The 18052-nt window shown below is 43.4% G+C and overlaps 1 protein-coding gene across 2 annotated transcripts in view; it reads right to left on the bottom strand.

The window, feature by feature from the left end:
• Nucleotides 1-18052, bottom strand: part of PREP (prolyl endopeptidase) — an 821567-nt gene that overhangs the window by 699402 nt on the left and 104113 nt on the right. For both annotated transcript variants that reach the window (XM_078648442.1, XM_078648443.1), the window contains exons 3-4: nt 17178-17311; nt 1992-2122 (exon numbers count right to left, since the gene is read on the bottom strand). In XM_078648442.1, the coding sequence (XP_078504568.1) occupies nt 1992-2122; nt 17178-17311 (265 nt within the window). The remainder of the gene's footprint in view (nt 1-1991; nt 2123-17177; nt 17312-18052) is intronic.

Genomic DNA, 18052 nt, shown 5'->3' with positions numbered 1-18052 from the left:
CCTGGGGCCAGACCTCCAATCACAGGCCTTGGCAGATGTCCAAAGGTTATGAGATTTGTTTAAGTAACCTTGATTGGCTGTGAATACTAAAGTGTCTCAGCTCATCCCTTTGCTGCGTGATTTTAATGTCTAGTTGTCCGTGGGACAAAATAGACATTTGATCTTCTTGTTCCCTATGTAAATCCACTTGGTATGGGCGTCGGGCGATATAAATCCCCCACACCTGGATGGTCCCTGCTCGCCGTTGCTGGCTCCCGAGAGCAAAACGCGCTGGGAGTAAACATTCCCCAAGAAACTGGGACATTCTCACGCCTTAGGCCAATTGCGTGCTGAAGCCAGGCGTAAAGGCCAATAGCGTGTGAGCACAACATGCCGGAGATTTGAAGAAAGCTGAAGTGATTCCAAGAGGTTGATTTTCCTATGCAGCGCATGTGCGCTGCCATAGGCTCGACCTAAAAAAAGAGACCAATTTGAAAACCAGAGAAAATCACTGTTCAAAGAAGAGTTACAGGAAAACTCACTCACAAACATTTTTAAAGCAAAACGGAGAGAAAGAATGTCAATTATACATACAGGCTACAGAAGCTGGAAAACTGGCACTACTCTTTTAAAACCAGGTGGATCGTCATTTATAGTCAAACACCAAACAGAGTTACAAGCCCACCCCATAAAAAGTCTGGGAAAGAGACAAATAATAGACCCACACTATTGAAAAAGATTATGAAAAGAGCTTGGCCCACCTCAGAATCGGCACGGAATCCAAGTCAAGACAACAATGTCTTGTAAAAGTATACACTCCACGTGGCTACTTTAAATATTTCAGAAATCATATGTTTCTTAGTAATGCAGCAGTAGCCATTTTACCCTAATACAGGAAGATCTGGGCTTACCAGTCAATGTGTATTAAAGAGTACATAAAAGAATCGATATCGAAACAGATTGCTTAAAAGTAGCTAAACACATACGACTGGGACCATAATTGACAAAAATGGCTTAATTGCCTAATGTCCTTAGTCTTATACAGGTAGAATTTCAAATCTCTTTGAACATCCAAACAAAGTAAAGACCTATCTGCTGGAGAAGAAGGGTTCTGAAAACCAACTGATGGGGAACTGTCCGAAAAACATGGAAAAATTGGAGGACCACCAAAGTCACATTTTAATTTGTCTACTGATCTAATTTGTTGCCGCTCCCAAGTAATGTGATATGGGACAGATATTCTCCCTCAGCCCAGATATATCGAGTGAAGGATTGTACTGATTATGGCCACATACTGCCACCATGAGAGCCTTGTAAAAATGATTACCTTTTATATATACACCATTTATTTATTCATGATTTTCAGAATTTCTATTGCACCTATAAATGACAACAAAACTGCTTATTAGAGAAAAAAATCTCTCTTGCACGGGCAGGAAAAAAACAAGTACAGAAATTAACAAGACATTTCATAGCCACATTGAAGTTTACTTGACAAGATAAATGCTAGCACACAGAAATGTTAGGAAACAATGCTTGCTGATTTACTGACAGTAAAGTAAAACTGGAATTTTCCCAGGATGTGCACCATTGTCTGCTTATAGGCCAAACACAAAAGCAGTGACCAATGTGAACTCTGATGGAATTCTCCCACATTCCTAATTTCCTTTACTAACAGAGCTTTTCTTTAGGTGATCCTTATGGATTTTGTGATAGAGAAGTCAGGCAAAGTTGTGTAGATCACTTCAGATGAGTCACTTGACTGCTAAAGTTTAATTCTGCAAATCTAGAGACCTCTAGTAGCTAAGGTGCCATATGTTTTTATTTATAAGGCTAGCATGTTACAACATCAATGGTAATTGACAGCAAGAAAAAAACACTTAACCCAATATTACAAATCTCCACATCCAAAATAAATATTACTGACTAGAAGCCAGTGCTTTAATACACCTGGAATATCATGTATTTCTGTAGTTCTAGATTATTACAGCAAAACAATCAGGAGCACTGACCTCTCAGGGCTACCGTGCCATCTTCAGACAGCTTATTTGGATCCAAAAACACTCTGGGTTCACTCTTGAGGCTGTCCTGAACATATAAGACTCGCTGGTTTTGCAGCCCAGAATTGTAGAAATGAAAGTACCTGAAAAATTATGAAAGGCTGGTTAGGGACGATCTTCAGGACTGTTAAATAATGGTAAACACTGAAATGATTAGACGTCATGTGATTGGCAAATGGCAATGCATACTATGCCTCCATCTTTGAAGACCTTTGCAAGTAATATCTCCTTGAAACAAGCAGAATATTGTTACAGACAGCTACGAATACACAACAGCCCACTAAGTTGTCTATACCTAACCAAACTACTTTGGTGCATTTATATTATTGACTTTTTGAGACCTCAAAAGACAGACAACATTCATCTTCTCTTCATTTATTTGCACAACAGAAGTAATGAACACCTTTTTGCCAGAAGGCCAAAGTATGTTATACCCCCACTGACAGTTTACAGTTTGTTTTAATATTGAAAGTAAAGAGCTTTTAAGAAACACTGAGACAATTGGTGCCATGATACCAGGATGACGAGACATGAAGCTGCAGCAGCTACCCTCATTAACATGGGTTACCTCAGCCAGCCTTTACTGACAGAGAAAATGTTTGCTATCTTTATTTCACATCAGGTGACCCAGTAAAACATGTCAGCAAACAATCACTACTGTGCAAATTTAAATAAAGCTAAACACAGGAGGGAGGGTTGGTGATGTACAATGTATTTACAATGGGGCCTTATGTCTTCAAGTGGATGGGACTGAAAATCAGAAATACATATCATTTTTTTTAATATTAATTTTTTATTTGAATTTCGTGCTTGGGAGGCAAAACAGACACATATACATCAGCTTATACTAGTTCCAATACAGATACAAATCATATCGCAGGAGAGGTAAACAAAAGTACATGTAGTTCATTCAGGCATAAAATTCGAATGGGATATCGCAAAATAAACGTTCAATCTTGGCTCATTTTATACCAGACTACATTAAATCTCCACATCGAGCTTACACCTCTGATTTTAGCCAAGGCCATTTCCATCTCAAAAGACCTTCACAACAATGGCCCACCACTCCGCAGTGTTGCACGGCCTGAGAGAAATCCAGGCCCTAGAAATAGCTAATCTAGCAGCGACCAAAATTATACAGAGTAATGCACGGCATGCATGGCTCCATTATAGCCCAACAAGATCTCCTGTGTAGTAAAAACCCAATCTAATCCGAATCGGGTTTAACAGACCTGTATAACACACTGCCAAAACGCCTTTAACTGTGGACATGTGTACAATATTTGTGCCATATACTCCACACTTAGGGCAACTCAGCTTGTTACTTGAGTATTGAGTACTTGGTCATCCCCACCTAACAATCTTTTCAGGAGTGTAATACAACAGACAAACTGTCTTGAACTGTTGCAGTCTCAGATTAGCAGACCACACAGCATTTTTGAGTGTTGTAAATGCTTCATCTATCATTGTAGGAGTAATTTCGGTCGCCAGGATAACACTCCATTTTAAAGCTAACTGTGGGCAAGGGTCAGGTCTGTCTTGGCAGAAATGCTTGTAAGCCACGCGTATTGCCGGTTTCTGAGGAGGTTTGTGTAAAAGGGTCAATAAATCCTGTCTCATTTCCTTTACTAACAGAGCTTTTCTTTAGGTGATCCGTATGGATTTTGTGATAGAGAAATCAGGCATAGTTGTGTAGATCATTTCCAGATGTGTCACTTGACTGCTAAAGTTTAATTCTGCAAATCTAGAGAACTCTAGTAGCTAGGGTGTCTTATATGTTTTTCTTTATAAGTCTAGCATGTTACAACATCAATGGTAATTGACTTGCAAGAAAAAAAACACTTTACCCAATATTACAAATCTCCACACAGAGCCTGAGCTATAAAAAGTAATCTCTGAGTTGTAAGTATTTATAGTAGTGTTGGTGTGGCATTAGAAAAGTATCTAGTAGATTTTGAAAAGTTTGAAAGCTATTACGATCATACAAGTCTCCAAGGTTGTTAATGTCAAGTTTAGCCCACTCATTAGCCACACCGTCATGGAAGATATCATGGAGGAGTGGATTATCCCAGAGAGTAAATGTATTAAAATATACCGGTAAACAATACATAGCAATAATTTCCCGCCAAATAAAGACTAATCCCCTGAGAGTCTTAAAGCGTACTCTCTTGAGGTAGTTCAGGTCGTGAATCTGTTAGAGATATCTACAACAATCTTGGACTAGCAAAAGTTTATGATTGACATCCTGACCATTATTAGAGAGAAGGATACGTAGCATATTTATAAATGAGGCCCAGTAGTATAATTTAAAATCAGGAAGCTGAAAACTGCCCTGGTTAAATGAAAACTATAGTAGTTTAGTTGCTCGGCGTGCACGTTTATCCCCCCATATAAAACTGCTTATTGCCTCATCTAGTTTCTTAAAGAATGAGTTAGTGACTCTCAAGGGGATTGAGCGAAATAAATATAGGAATTTTGGGAGAATCATTATCTTTATGATGTTACACCTGCCGACTATACTTATATGTAATTTATGCCAGTTCTTTAGCTTTTTAATAACATTATGGAGTAATGCATCATAATTTAATTTAATTATGCGTTCAATTTGAGGTGAAATCGGGATATCCCACTGACCCTTGTCCCACTGATCTGTTGGTGAAGGTGGTGTATGTGATTAATCCTGCTGTGAATAAGCTGCTAAAGGAGTCTATCTTCACTCCCATAGTTCGCTCAATTTGGAAGCAGGTTAAATTACTCCTTCCTATAAAAAAGCCTTCAGCTGTTCCAAATGTTTTGGCTAATTATATACCTATTTTGTTGTTACCACCTTTCACTAAAATGTTGGAGAAATCTATTAATCAGCAGCTTTCTAATTATCTATAGGCTAATAATCTCATGCACCCCGTCTGTCCAGTTTTCACCCGATGTTTAGCACCCTTAACCACTCTACTGGCAGTGGCCGAACATATAAAATGCTCATTAAACAAGGGCAGCAATATGGCACCGATAGTAAATGGATCTCTCAGCAGCATTTGATAATGTCCCACACTCCCTGCTTATTCAAAGCTTGCAGGCCATTGGTCTGGTGGGACTAGCTTTTGAATGGCTGAAGTCCTTTCTGGAGAACAGAGGGCCTGAGGTCCGGATGGCCTTTTTTTCTTCAGGTTCTTAGACTCTTTCAGTAGGCGTGCCATGGGGATCTGCATTGAGCCCCACTCTTTTTAATACTTAACTTGCCCCTCTGGCGAAGTTTGTGGCGTCCTTTGGACCAAAGGTAATTTCCTATACGGATGACACACAGTTTCAATCTCTTCTCCTTTAAAAAAGGGGTAGATGTAGACTCGGGTCTTCTTAAAGCCTGTCTTTCAGCAGTATTTGAATGGATGCATAGTAATCATCTAATGTGCAACACTTACAAAACAAAGGTACTTTAATTTGGGTTGTTTCCTCCAGATAAGTGTTCTAACTACTGGCATGACAGCTCCCTCACTCCGCCTCCTCAGTCTGAAGTGGTTAGAAACCTGGGGGTTAAAATTGATAACCAACTTTATTTTCGGCAACAAGTTTCAGCCACGGTAGGAAGATGCTTCGGTCTGCTCCGGACACTAAAGAAATTTCTACATCTCCTTCCTCTATGCGCAAGGAAAATGGCTGTTAACGCTTTCATTACATCTAGGCTGGACTATGCCAACTTTCTTTATCTGGTCCTTCTAGATTATCTAATTAAAAGACTTCAGATTGTGCAGAACACAGAAGTCCGTAGGATTTGATCAGCGCTGGGAAGGCTGGTGATGTAAAGTTCCCAAGGGAAACTTTGGATTCAATCGGCTAAGAAGGAAGTGATGGACTTGAGCGCACATTGTCTTTAATGCCAATCGATTCCAGTCGGTTGATTATTAGAGTATGATTAACTGTGTAACAAAAGGTCTAATAAGATCATGGACACGTTTCCCCCATCATCTATTGTCTGGTGTATTTCCTCCGTAGCTGTGATCAGTGCTAGCTCGGTGCTGTAATAACTGCAGAATCTGACTGCTTTGGATCAAGCACATGTTTTTGTCTATAAAAGTCAATCATTCCTGATTAACAACTTTTTCGACCATTTTGGCCAGAAATGATAATCAAGTAATGGGCTTATAGTTATTAGCGTTGCCAGCATCAAGGTTGGTTTTATTAAGCAAAGGAATAATTGACCCTATCTTCCCATCTTTTGGAAAGTAGCCTGCCTGGAACAAAGTATTAAAAATGTTTGTAAGATGCTAGGCTATCACCTCAGAAACCAGATGAATTATTCTGGCTGGGCAGGGGTCCTGGGTGAGCCAGATTTGACTTGAGTTCATATTTTTATCGTCTGATCAACAGTTAGTGGCCTAAAGTTATAAGTCTACTGTTTAGGACTACAATTTGATTAGCATCTAAGAAGGAGTCGTACACTGATTTAACTTTATATTGAAAGTAGATTGCTAGCTTCTTGCAAAATTGTTAATTAATATTGGGGGTTTTTTGCTTCAGGAAGTTTTGAAGGTTTCCTAACGGTTGCAAATAATTCCTTTGAGGAATTTTTGTACTTCTTCTAATTTTGAAGTGAAGTAACTCTTTTTCTCAGTTTGAATCAATTTTATATAAGTTTGTATATTGGTTTTATAAATCTCTTTGTCAGTTGTATAATCTAGCCTTCAATTTACATGCAGATCTCCTACATTGCTGTTTTTAGTGTCTGAGACTTTCATTAAACCAAGACTCAGAGGTATTGATATTGTGACTAGGATGAGTGTTTACTGGGCTATCTGGGTTACAGATGATTCTAACCATTGATGATAATTACATACAGCTAGGTCCAAGTCCGGAGAGATCAACTGAGTTTATTTATAAAGCTCTCCATAGCGCAAACATGACCCAGGCGTGCATCAGAGCACTTTACAATTAGGGTAGGTCAGATAGAATAGTAGGAAAAGAACATTTGTTACATATATATGCATAGCGCGAACATGACCAAAGCGGGTATCAGAGCGCTTCACATTTAGGGTTGGACAGATACAGTAGTGGGAAAGGAGCATTCATTACATATAGGAGCATAGCATGCTAAAGATGGGATTTCCAGGTGTACAACAATGTAGTAGTCAATCAGGGCATCGGAATAGATGGCAGTAAGAAAGCAGTGGAGCCAAGGCCTTTTTTGGGCAGAAGCTTGTTAGGAATTTTTTTTATTTCCTTTTTGAAAGAATCGGTGGATAAGATTTAGCGGACTTCCAGTGGAAAAGAGTTCCAAATGTTCGGGGCAATGTCTGAGAAAGATCTGTGACTCATTCTCTTTTTGTGGAAAGTGTGTAGTGTGATTCAGATATGTGGGGAGAGCAGTTGAAGGCTGTAAGATGTTTAATCCAGAGAATGACCTTGGTAGTGTGATTAGGGGGAGCAATGAGAAAGAATTCCGTTTTGGGGGAGCAATGAGAAAGAATTCCGTTTTGGAGGAGTTGAGCATGAGGTGGTTCTCAGTGAGCCTGTTTTAAGTGTTCATCAGGGTGGAGTTGAGTGAAATGAATTCCTCAAGGGAGGTGATTTTCAAATCTAATGTAATGTCATCGGCACACATATGAAAAAGAATGTTTGCGGGGTTCAGAGCATTTGCTAATGGTTCCAAGAATACATTTAGGAGTATGGGTGAAAAGGGCAGACCCTTGTTGAACCCCCATAGTTACAGTAGAGGGCTGAGATAGGGATTGATTCACCATGACTCTTTGGGATCTGTTGTGGAGGAAAGAAGTAAACAATTGTAATACAGGCCCTGAAAGGCCCATCTTGTGTTCTAGAATGGATCTTAGGTTGTCGTGATTAACAGTGTCAAAGACAGAAGATAGGTCAAGGAGAATCAGGAGGCATGATTCATTTTGGTCTAGCATTTTTAAAATGTCATCCATAATGTGAATGAGTGCAGATTCCATGCTGTGACCTCTCCGAAAGCCAGACTGATGTTGATCCAAAAGTTGGAATTTCTCAATGTGTAAGCAGAGCTGCAAATGCATACACTTTTCTAGACGTTGCACCAGCGTGGGGATGTTGGAGATAGGACGGAAGTTATTAAGATAAGAGCTGTGTGTATTAGGTTTTTTTTTTAATGGGGGATAACCGCGCTGCTTTTAGGCAGTCGGGGATCGTGCCCTGCAATAGTGAAGCATTAACAACATTTGCCCATAAGGGAAGGATGGCAGCCTTTATTTCTTTGAAGATGGGAAGTGGTAGATGGTCGCTGAAGTGGTTAGATAGTTTGATCGCAAGAAGAGTGTTGTAGATGCCGCTTTCATTGAGGGGAGTAAAGGTGTTCCAAGAGGTATTGTTCTTGGGGCTAACTCTAGGGGCAACAAGCCACTACTGGTGGGCAAGAGGAAATTGGAGGAAGAGCCCTCTTTGGTTCTAGGTCAATATTGATGCTTTTTGTTTTCTTAGTGAAGGTGGCGACCAATTCGTTGCATGTTGGAAAGGCGCCAACTAGGTCAGGGTGGTGGGGTGCCTTGACCGATTGTTTTTTAACAACTCTGAAAAGTTTCTTGGGGTGGTTTTTGGCTTGATTAAGTTGGGTTCTGAAGAAGTCTGCCTTTGGACTCTAGATTTTTTTGTTGGAAGAGTTCCTAACCGATCTAAGGTGATTTAGATGTTCGGTGGAGAGTATAGATCTCCAGGATCTTTCCGCTGCCCTAATGGTGCAGCGTTACGAGTTTAGGTTGTCGTTGAACCAAGGTTTGGAGATTTTGGAGGAGGCACTTTTTTGTTGTAAATGGGATATAGAGTCCAGGATACCAGAGATAGAGGAATTATAGAAATCAGTGAGGATATGAACATCTATAATGTCTGCTTGGGAAGTCAAGGCATTTTTACAACAGGTTGCTAATTCTGCAGTGTTAATGTTTCTGAGGATCCTTTTCCATTGCTTCATTTTCTTGGGTTGGTCCACCTTTGGGGACACCTCCCTGTTAATAAAGAAGATTCAGTAATGGTCAGACCAATCACATGGGATAATGGAATCCAGTGTGATGGTGTTTCCTTTGGATATGATGAGGTCCAGAGTTTCACCCTTGTTACGAGTTGGACTGTCACAGAATTGGGTCAGCTCATGATCCAATAGGAATGTTTTTAGACAGTTCACAAAATTATCGTTTGGGTTAGACCAGTGGAGATTAAAGTCTCTGAGGAAGATTTGGGACACTAAAGGGTCGTCATTGGATGAGATGATTTCCATTAAATGTTCAATGAAGGAAAGATGGTCTCCAGGTGGGTGGTAGAATGTGTGTAGTTTGCAGAAAGGGAAGATTTTGCTTGAAACGTTGCATAGATATTCGCTGGAAGTCGGATTTGTGGATTTTGATTGTGAAACCAAGAGTGTATTTCGGTGTATACAAGCTATTCCTCCACCCTGTTTCATAGATCTGTCCAGACGAATTATGTAATGGCTAAGCGGGACTAGAAGGTCAAGGATAGGGGGTGAAGAGCAATTTATCGAGGTTTCCATGAGAATGAGAATATAAAGCTTGTTAGTTAGGATGAGGTCATAGATTTCGGGGGCATGTTTATTGGAGTTGATTGGATGAGAGAGGAACTAAGCTGTCCCACGCCAATGGTGCTCCACGGGTGGCGGATTATGCTTCCTAAAGGTAGACAAGGCTTGTCTACCTCAGACACTTCCCTTATCTCAAACACGATCTCCTTTTGGTCGGACCAAGCCTGAGGGGGGAGAAGATGTCAATTTAAGCTGTGGTTGTCTGCAAAACGGCCCTCAAGGAGGTGGCCTGCTTTGTGTGTGGAGCCCTGAACTATCTGCATTAAGTCTGCACTCTGGTCTAATACGTTTGACAAGTCTACATCTAGTGATTTTCCAAGTGATAATTACATTCACCCAGCATTACGAAGCCCGCTACACCTGCTTTTAATTCTATGCGACAACTAATGCTTTGCATAAATGCTGCTCTGGCCCAGGAGGGTGGTAGGGTAAAAGTCTGTCAAATAAGTAATGGCTACTTAGCTCGATTTTAAAAATGATGGATTCACAAAATTGTGCATTAGGGAAGGTGTTTAAAACTGTTTTAAAATGGTCTCTGTAGATTATAACGAGGCCTCCACACTTTTTTATTGGGCGATCACTTCTAAATATCGTAAAACCTGTTGGCAGTGCTAATAGTAACTCTGGGTCTGATGTTATATCTGCTCAGGTCTCAGTGACGAAGGCCAGGTCAAGGTTCTGTGTCTCCATGAACTCCACGAACTCTATTCAATTTTTAACAAGTGATCTGGCATTTAGAAGTGTGCCACGACAATTAGTGTCTGTTTTTTTGAGGGGTACATCCATTGCTTTGGTGAGGCTGAGTGTCTTCCTGTGAAAGTTAGTGAGGGAGAATTTACAAGCCGGATTTTATTCATAGCGCTGGGGGTCCAGTCTAGGACCTACACAGGTCTTATCTGTAGAATTTAGAGCAAGGTGTCCCTTGAATAGCCAATGATTCCCTTCACTTCTGCGGTCAAACTGGCAGGGGGGCTGACGCGGAGCACAGTCCGTGCGCAGGCAAGCTTGCCGTTAGCACCCACTGCACTGACGCACCGATAGGCCGGTTTTATAGCCCGGAATCAGGTGTGCGTGGTCTAGAGCGCTCCTCAGCGCATGTTAAAAATAAAAAAAGTGAGGGCGAAGTAAAAGCAGACTGGGGTCCATTAACCCCTGCTGAGTCTCACAGGTTCCACCTGTGGAGACAAAGCTACTGGTAAAAAAAACAAAAAAAACTAAATGAAATGGAGAAACAGTAAAACATATACATAAAAACCGCCCTTCCAAGATGGCAGTGATAAAACTGAGCATTGCGGGAGCCAGGCACCACCCAGTGCACTCACTCTAGTGCTACAAGGAAAAGAGAGCAGATTTCAGGGAAACAGGAGAAACAGTAAAACATATAGAAATCGCCATTCCAACTGAGGGATACAAAGCCAGAAACAATTATCCCAAGCCTGATTTTCTGGATGCTCATGATCATATATATATATTTTTTTAGGAACAAACTTTATATGAATCATTTATTTATTTTTATTTTTTTATTTTGAAAGTTTTATATAGCGCGAACAAGATCTTTGCAGATAACAGAGCGCTTTACAGAGGCAGGTGTAATCATCATCAAGATCATCACGTTCCAGTACATAGCAAAAATATTACGTATAGTACAGGTATGAGGTAGCCAGGCATAGTTGGAGCGTATGACAACAAAAACGCTGTGATTATACAGAGATGGAGAAAATAGTATCTAAGCATTTCAGACTAATATAGGTCAAAACACACGTGCAGAGGAATATATAGGCTATATCATAATAAAATTCTGGAGTACTGTTCGCAGTGTAAGTCAAACGCATTGTTCAAGTGTATTTAGCCATAAGGATACTTTTGACTTCTTTCTTAAAAAGAAGGGAGGAGGAGATGAGCCTCGTTTCAGGAGGGAGTGCGTTCCAGATCCTGGGCGCCATTCCAGAGAAGGAGCGTTTGTAAGTTTTTTCCTTCCGGAATCTTTGCGGTTTCAGCAGAAGATTGTTTGAGCTCCTGGTAGTTCTGGACCCCCCGGAAATTGTCAACTTATGAGAGAGGTAGCTGGGTGATTTCAGGTGTATAGCCTTGTGAGTCATGCAGGCAATTTTCAGCTGTATTCTGGCTTCAAGAGGCAACCAGTTCAAGGATTTGAAGTCAGGGGAGATATGCGAGTGTTTTTTTGATCCAGTGATGAGTCTCGCTGCCGCATTTAGTGACGCTCTGAGGGGTGCAGTTGTCGTTAGGGGGAGGCCGCAGAGGGCCACGCTGCCGTAGTCTATGCGAGGAATGACCAGAGCTTGTACTGCTAGTTGGAAGTCTTTTGCTGGAAGGAAAGGTTTCAGTTTCCTCAAGGTATTTATTTGGAAGTTCGCCCCCTTGGTAGCCTTGCTGATATGCTGCTGCGTAGGAAGGAAGTGAACCAGCGAAGCACAGTCCCAGAGAAGCCCATTCTTGTCTTTAGGAGATCGAGTAAGTTCTCATGTTTCACTGTGTCAAATGCTGACGAGAGATCAAGAAGGATGAGGAGGCAGGTATTATTTTGATCTAAGATTTGGATGGCATCGTCAATTATGTGCGTCATAGCGGTTTCAGTGCTGTGCCCAGCTCGGAAGCCTGATTGGTGTGGGTTGAGGAGATCAAACTATGTGCTTTGTCATTTGTAATTGGACGCATTTTTCTAAGAGTTTGGCGAGAGTGGGAATGTTGGTAATCGGACGGTAGTTGTTTAGATCAGTGGGGTCGGCTGTTGGTTTCTTCAGTAAAGGTGTAACTTGTCCAACTTTGAGGGAGTCCGGGATGGCTCCTTGTAGTAGTGAGCTATTGATAATTTTAGTCCAGAGTGGGAGTAGCAGAAGAATGAAGTCTTTTACGGCGTTAGCAGGGAGAGGGTCAGTGAGGTGATTGGATGGTTTTAGGGTGCTGAGTATTCTGTCAATTTCTACTTCCGAGTATGTGTCAAAGGATGACCAGGTCGCATTGTTTTTTAGTTTATTGGGAGTTATGCAGTTGGGGATTGAGTAAAGGCTTGCGTCATTGAGGAGGTCTCTCCTTATATTGTCAGTTTTTTTGTTAAAGAAGGATGAGAAATCTTCACAGGAGGGAGTAGTGCTCATAATGTCGATAGCTGGGGGTTGTTCTTTAGATTGAGATCGGATTAGCTCGAACAGTTTACTTGGACGGTTTTTTGCTTGGTCTAGCTGGACTCTGAAGAACTCTGACTTTGAGCGTTTTATTTTCCTGAAGTATGCATTTCTCTTTTTCCTCAGAGTTTTAAGATGCAGTGCCGAGGGGACTGATCTCCAGTCCCCTCGGCACTGCATCTTAAGGCAAGATAGCTCAGTGAGTTAAGCGCCTGCTGCCGAGATCTGTCGGCAGCCTGTAGTAACAGTTTCCGTTTCCAGTCGCAGCTGAGCGGACTCCTTTAGAAGTCAAGAGGTATTACTGGATTGGAAAATGCGGCCATCTCCTGTGAGTGATTACAAATGCAAAGAATCTCGGACAACCTGTGATATAAAAGGAAACGTCGTATTGTTACCAGAAATATGGGCTTATGAACTCATTTATACATTTTAAAACGGAATAAATTCACTATCCCTGTGCCTCAGCAGAGACATCAAGGTTCTCAAGAGATGCATCCACGCGGACAACTCGAAGAAATTCTTGCATCCGATTAGCCTCCCGCCTCCCCCTCCTTCCTTCTCTGTTGCTTTTCATGTTAGTCTCCATCCGATTAGCTCCCCCCCTTTATCATTGCAGCTGTGCTTGGATGAGAGCCTACGTCCCATTGTCACTAGCTTTGTTACTTAAATCTGTGGAGATTGAGTGCTATCGGGACAGGCCTCCAGATCTATTTACAGACTGCAATATTTGTATTGGCATTTTGTGGGGTGGAAGGTGCTTTATAGAAAAACCGCAACAAACCAATTTCGCCCCAAAGTTTTACCTGGGTATGCAGTGAACATTACTGAATGCAACAAGGCTCGAGTGCAACCGATCGTGGTCAAGTCAGGCCACAGTCACGCCCTCACTATGACTCACTAACTCGCCAGTACTCTCTACCGCCTCACTGCAACGCCCTACCACTCGATAACTCCCTCACTGCAGCACACTCCCACTCAAGTCCTCACCACAGCCCTCACTGCAACATCCTCCCACTCCAGCATTCACTAGAAACCTCACTGCAACGCCCTACCACTCCACCACTCACTAACTCCCTCACTGCAGCACACTCCCACTCAAGTCCTCACTACAACCCTCACTGCAACATCCTTCCACTCCAGCATTCACTAGAACCCAGGATACACTAGAAGTCTCACTAAAACGCAATTTCACTCATTACAACCCTCACTGCACCAGACTCCCACACCAGTGCTCACTAAAACCATCACTGCAACACCCTGCCGCTCCAGCACTCTCTAACGCCTCGCTGCAACACTCTCAGCCTCCTGCACTCACTAAACCACTCACTGCATGACACTCCCACTCCGCAACTCACTACAACCCTTCCTGCAACACGCTCCAACTCCACCACTCATAAAACCCTCACTGTGACACCTACCACTACCAGCTGTCACTACAGTGATCACTGCAACAACGCTCACTCTCCAGCACTCAGTAAGCCTCTCGCTGCAACACACTCACCTCCAGAACTCACTGAATCCTTCACTGCGACCTCTAGACAGATCTCTGCACTGGCACGCCTCAGCTCTAACTGCACCCGCTTTAGTCCTTTCTGTCCCTGTCCAACCCTCATTGCACCCTCCTAGCCCTCGCTCTTCCTGCTTCAATCGCCATACTCAAGCTCACTACATATCCCTTCCTTCTTAACACCTTGGATGCTATGGCTTTTCCCCTCCTGTGCTGGAAGTTCCAATAGTCCATGATTCATGACGAGCTCACCTTGTCATAAGCACAGCTCCAGTGTGCCTCATGACGAGCTGAGCTCGTCATGAGCATGGAAGGGGTTAAGCACCACCACAGCACCACTCAGCGCCACCACGCCGTGCCACCACCACATCACTCAGCGCCACCACCACATCACTCAGCACCACCACCACATCACTCAGCGCCACCACGTCATCACTCAGCGCCACCACGTCATCACTCAGCGCCACCACGTCATCACTCAGCGCCACCACGTCATCACTCAGCGCCACCACGTCATCACTCAGCGCCACCACGTCATCACTCAGCGCCACCACGTCATCACTCAGCGCCACCACGTCATCACTCAGCGCCGCCACCACGTCATCACTCAGCGCCACCACGTCATCACTCAGCGCCACCACGTCATCACTCAGCGCCACCACGTCATCACTCAGCGCCACCACGTCATCACTCAGCGCCACCACGTCATCACTCAGCGCCACCAGGTCATCACTCAGCGCCACCAGGTCATCACTCAGCGCCACCACGTCATCACTCAGCGCCACCACGTCATCACTCAGCGCCACCACAGCATCACTCAGCGCCACCACAGCATCACTCAGCGCCAACACAGCATCACTCAGCACCAACACAGCACCAACACAGCATCACTCAGCACCACCACAGCATCACTCAGCACCACCACAGCATCACTCTGGAACACTATGGCATCATTCTGCGCCACCACAGCATCGCTCAGGGCCTCCACAGCATCGCTCAGGGCCTCCACAGCATCGCTCAGGGCCTCCACAGCATCGCTCAGGGCCTCCACAGCATCGCTCAGGGCCTCCACAGCATCGCTCAGGGCCTCCACAGCATCGCTCACTGCCTCCACAGCATCGCTCACGGCCTCCACAGCATCGCTCACGGCCTCCACAGCATCGCTCACGGCCTCCACAGCATCGCTCACGGCCTCCACAGCATCGCTCACGGCCTCCACAGCATCGCTCACGGCCTCCACAGCATCGCTCACGGCCTCCACAGCATCGCTCACGGCCTCCACAGCATCGCTCACGGCCTCCACAGCATCGCTCACGGCCTCCACAGCATCGCTCACGGCCTCCACAGCATCGCTCACGGCCTCCACAGCATCGCTCACGGCCTCCACAGCATCGCTCACGGCCTCCACAGCATCGCTCACGGCCTCCACAGCATCACTCACGGCCTCCACAGCATCACTCACGGCCTCCACAGCATCACTCACGGCCTCCACAGCATCACTCACGGCCTCCACAGCATCACTCACGGCCTCCACAGCATCACTCACGGCCTCCACAGCATCACTCACGGCCTCCACAGCATCACTCACGGCCTCCACAGCATCACTCAGGGGCACCACGACATCACTATGCGCTACCACAGCATCACTGAACGCCACAGCATCACTCGTCGCCACCACAACATCACTTCGCGCCATCACAGCATCAATCTGTGCAACCATTCAGCAACAACTGGTTCAAATATGTTCTCTCAATGTTTCAAGCTTTATTACAAATGTCACAAAAAGATGTTAATATTTCACTTCTGTTCTTGGATTTTCGTCACAATAAAATACACTGAACATAATCTTCACAAAAGTTATTTACAAAAGTTTAAGCTATTGCCATTATAAATTACAATCACTTTTATTTAAGTATTATTTAAAAAAAAATTAAAAGCCATTGTTATTTTAAATATCAATACATCTAAGTCACGTAAATACAAAACATGTTTAATTACAAATGCTATAGGTGTCACATTTGCAAAAGTTATAACTATTGGCATTGTAAATGACAAAGCTATTAATTTAGCTATTTTCAAAACCAACACATAAATAAAAAAAATTGTCATTTACAAGACCAATAGCTCAAACTTTCCTAATGCGAGACCAATTGCATTGCAAATGCTTGTTTTAACTATGTTGTACAGGACAGGTGCTGGGGTGCACTATAGCTGAAAGTTCCACAAAATAAAAAACAGGCTATGATGCGGTCAGCGCTGGCCGCATCATAGCTCTTTTTTTATGCTGACGCGTGGGATGGCTTTAGCCATGTTGTACAGCAGCGCGGCTGCATCAAGGACTGCTGTTGGGGCAACATGGACAACGGGATGTTCAACAAACAACAGAGGGTGGGCGGGTGGGGGACTCAACAAAAAAAAAAACATACAACGGAGGGTCAGCAGGTGGAAGGAAGGAACACTGGGGGAGAAGGAAGTACATGAAGGAGCCACCTAAAAAAGACACTCTAGTAGAGTGCTTAAACACAAAGAAAAAAGAAGCACCTAAAACAATGAGCAGTGGGAGGACACAAGTAATCCGTTTATGCATCGGGGGGGGACAAACACACAGAGGTAGAAAGCCTACTGCAGCTGATCAATAATCAAAGAAGCAATAAATAAGAATGATAATGAAGTAAACCAATGTTAAGCAGAAGGTGGACTGTAAGCCAAACCATACGCCTAACAAGAGACAGCATGTATTCTTAGGCAAGACCAACAAAAAAGACAAGCATTAACCACAATTAGAGTGCTTCCCCTACGCCCACAGTGCCTTAGAATACTCTGTGATATTTTTGCTTCATTCATGAAACTACCCTTCAGTTCAGTACACTTACAGTCAGGTCATTACAATGTTTAAATGTTCTCTCAGGAAAGATTTTGTTGCCAAACTAACGTACCTTTTTCCTTTCTTGAAGTGGCAGCTATACTTTGGGTAGTCATACAGTTCTGTCATTCGTTCTTTGAACAATCCTTGAACCGGGCACTGCTCCAGAAATGGCTTTGTAAGTTTGTTCTGGGCTTCCACAAATGCCTACAACGAGAAGAGAGTCGATGAGGGATTTGGTGAAAGAATAAAGCTCCAACAGAGCTTTATATCGGCGTTCAAAGCAAAACGTCCAAAAATCAACAGGATAGTAGAAATGTTCTTTTACAATAGATCCGAGCAACAAATTGTAGATGCACCGAGCTTTATATTAGTTTGTGATGCCAAAGTGAAATTGTAGGGCCGAGAAATAGATGAGGGAAGTAATATGACTTAGAAAGGATGATTAATGGGGGCACACTTGTTTGTCTATTTGAGTGCAAACATGCTGGCTCAATTTCTTTAATGCACTGTCTGGGCCCTGGTTAAATCCTGCCTAGTTGGCTTTCTATATGCGGAACACAGAGGTGTAAGAGCAGAAGGCCGAGCTTCGTGTACATATTAGTGAGAGAAGCCAGTGTAAATCCTCCCTATCTAATCAACTATGATGGCCAGCAGTGTGTATAGCATCACTTAGGAGCATGGTCTTCTAAAGACCAGGGGCATTCATCTCTATGTGCAAGAGCTTTTCAGACACTGCATAATATGTGCACTCCTGTGGCAAGAGGATGTGGGAGAGCAAGGAGTGTGCAGACCGAACCATGGAGGAAATGTGGGGTGACAGTATGAGTCTAGGAGAGTGGGGACTGAGACGGAAGTATGAAACCACGAAGACGGGTTGAGAGTAGTGGAGACAGGTGTGGACTAGGTGTGGACAACGTGGGACAAGCAGGTTGGGCCAGGAAGGAA

Source organism: Lissotriton helveticus, chromosome 6, assembly GCF_964261635.1.
Source record: "Lissotriton helveticus chromosome 6, aLisHel1.1, whole genome shotgun sequence".
Taxonomy (NCBI): Eukaryota; Metazoa; Chordata; class Amphibia; order Caudata; family Salamandridae; genus Lissotriton; species Lissotriton helveticus.
The sequence above is the reverse complement of the archived record's forward strand: the minus strand, read 5'-3'. Positions and strand labels throughout refer to the sequence as shown.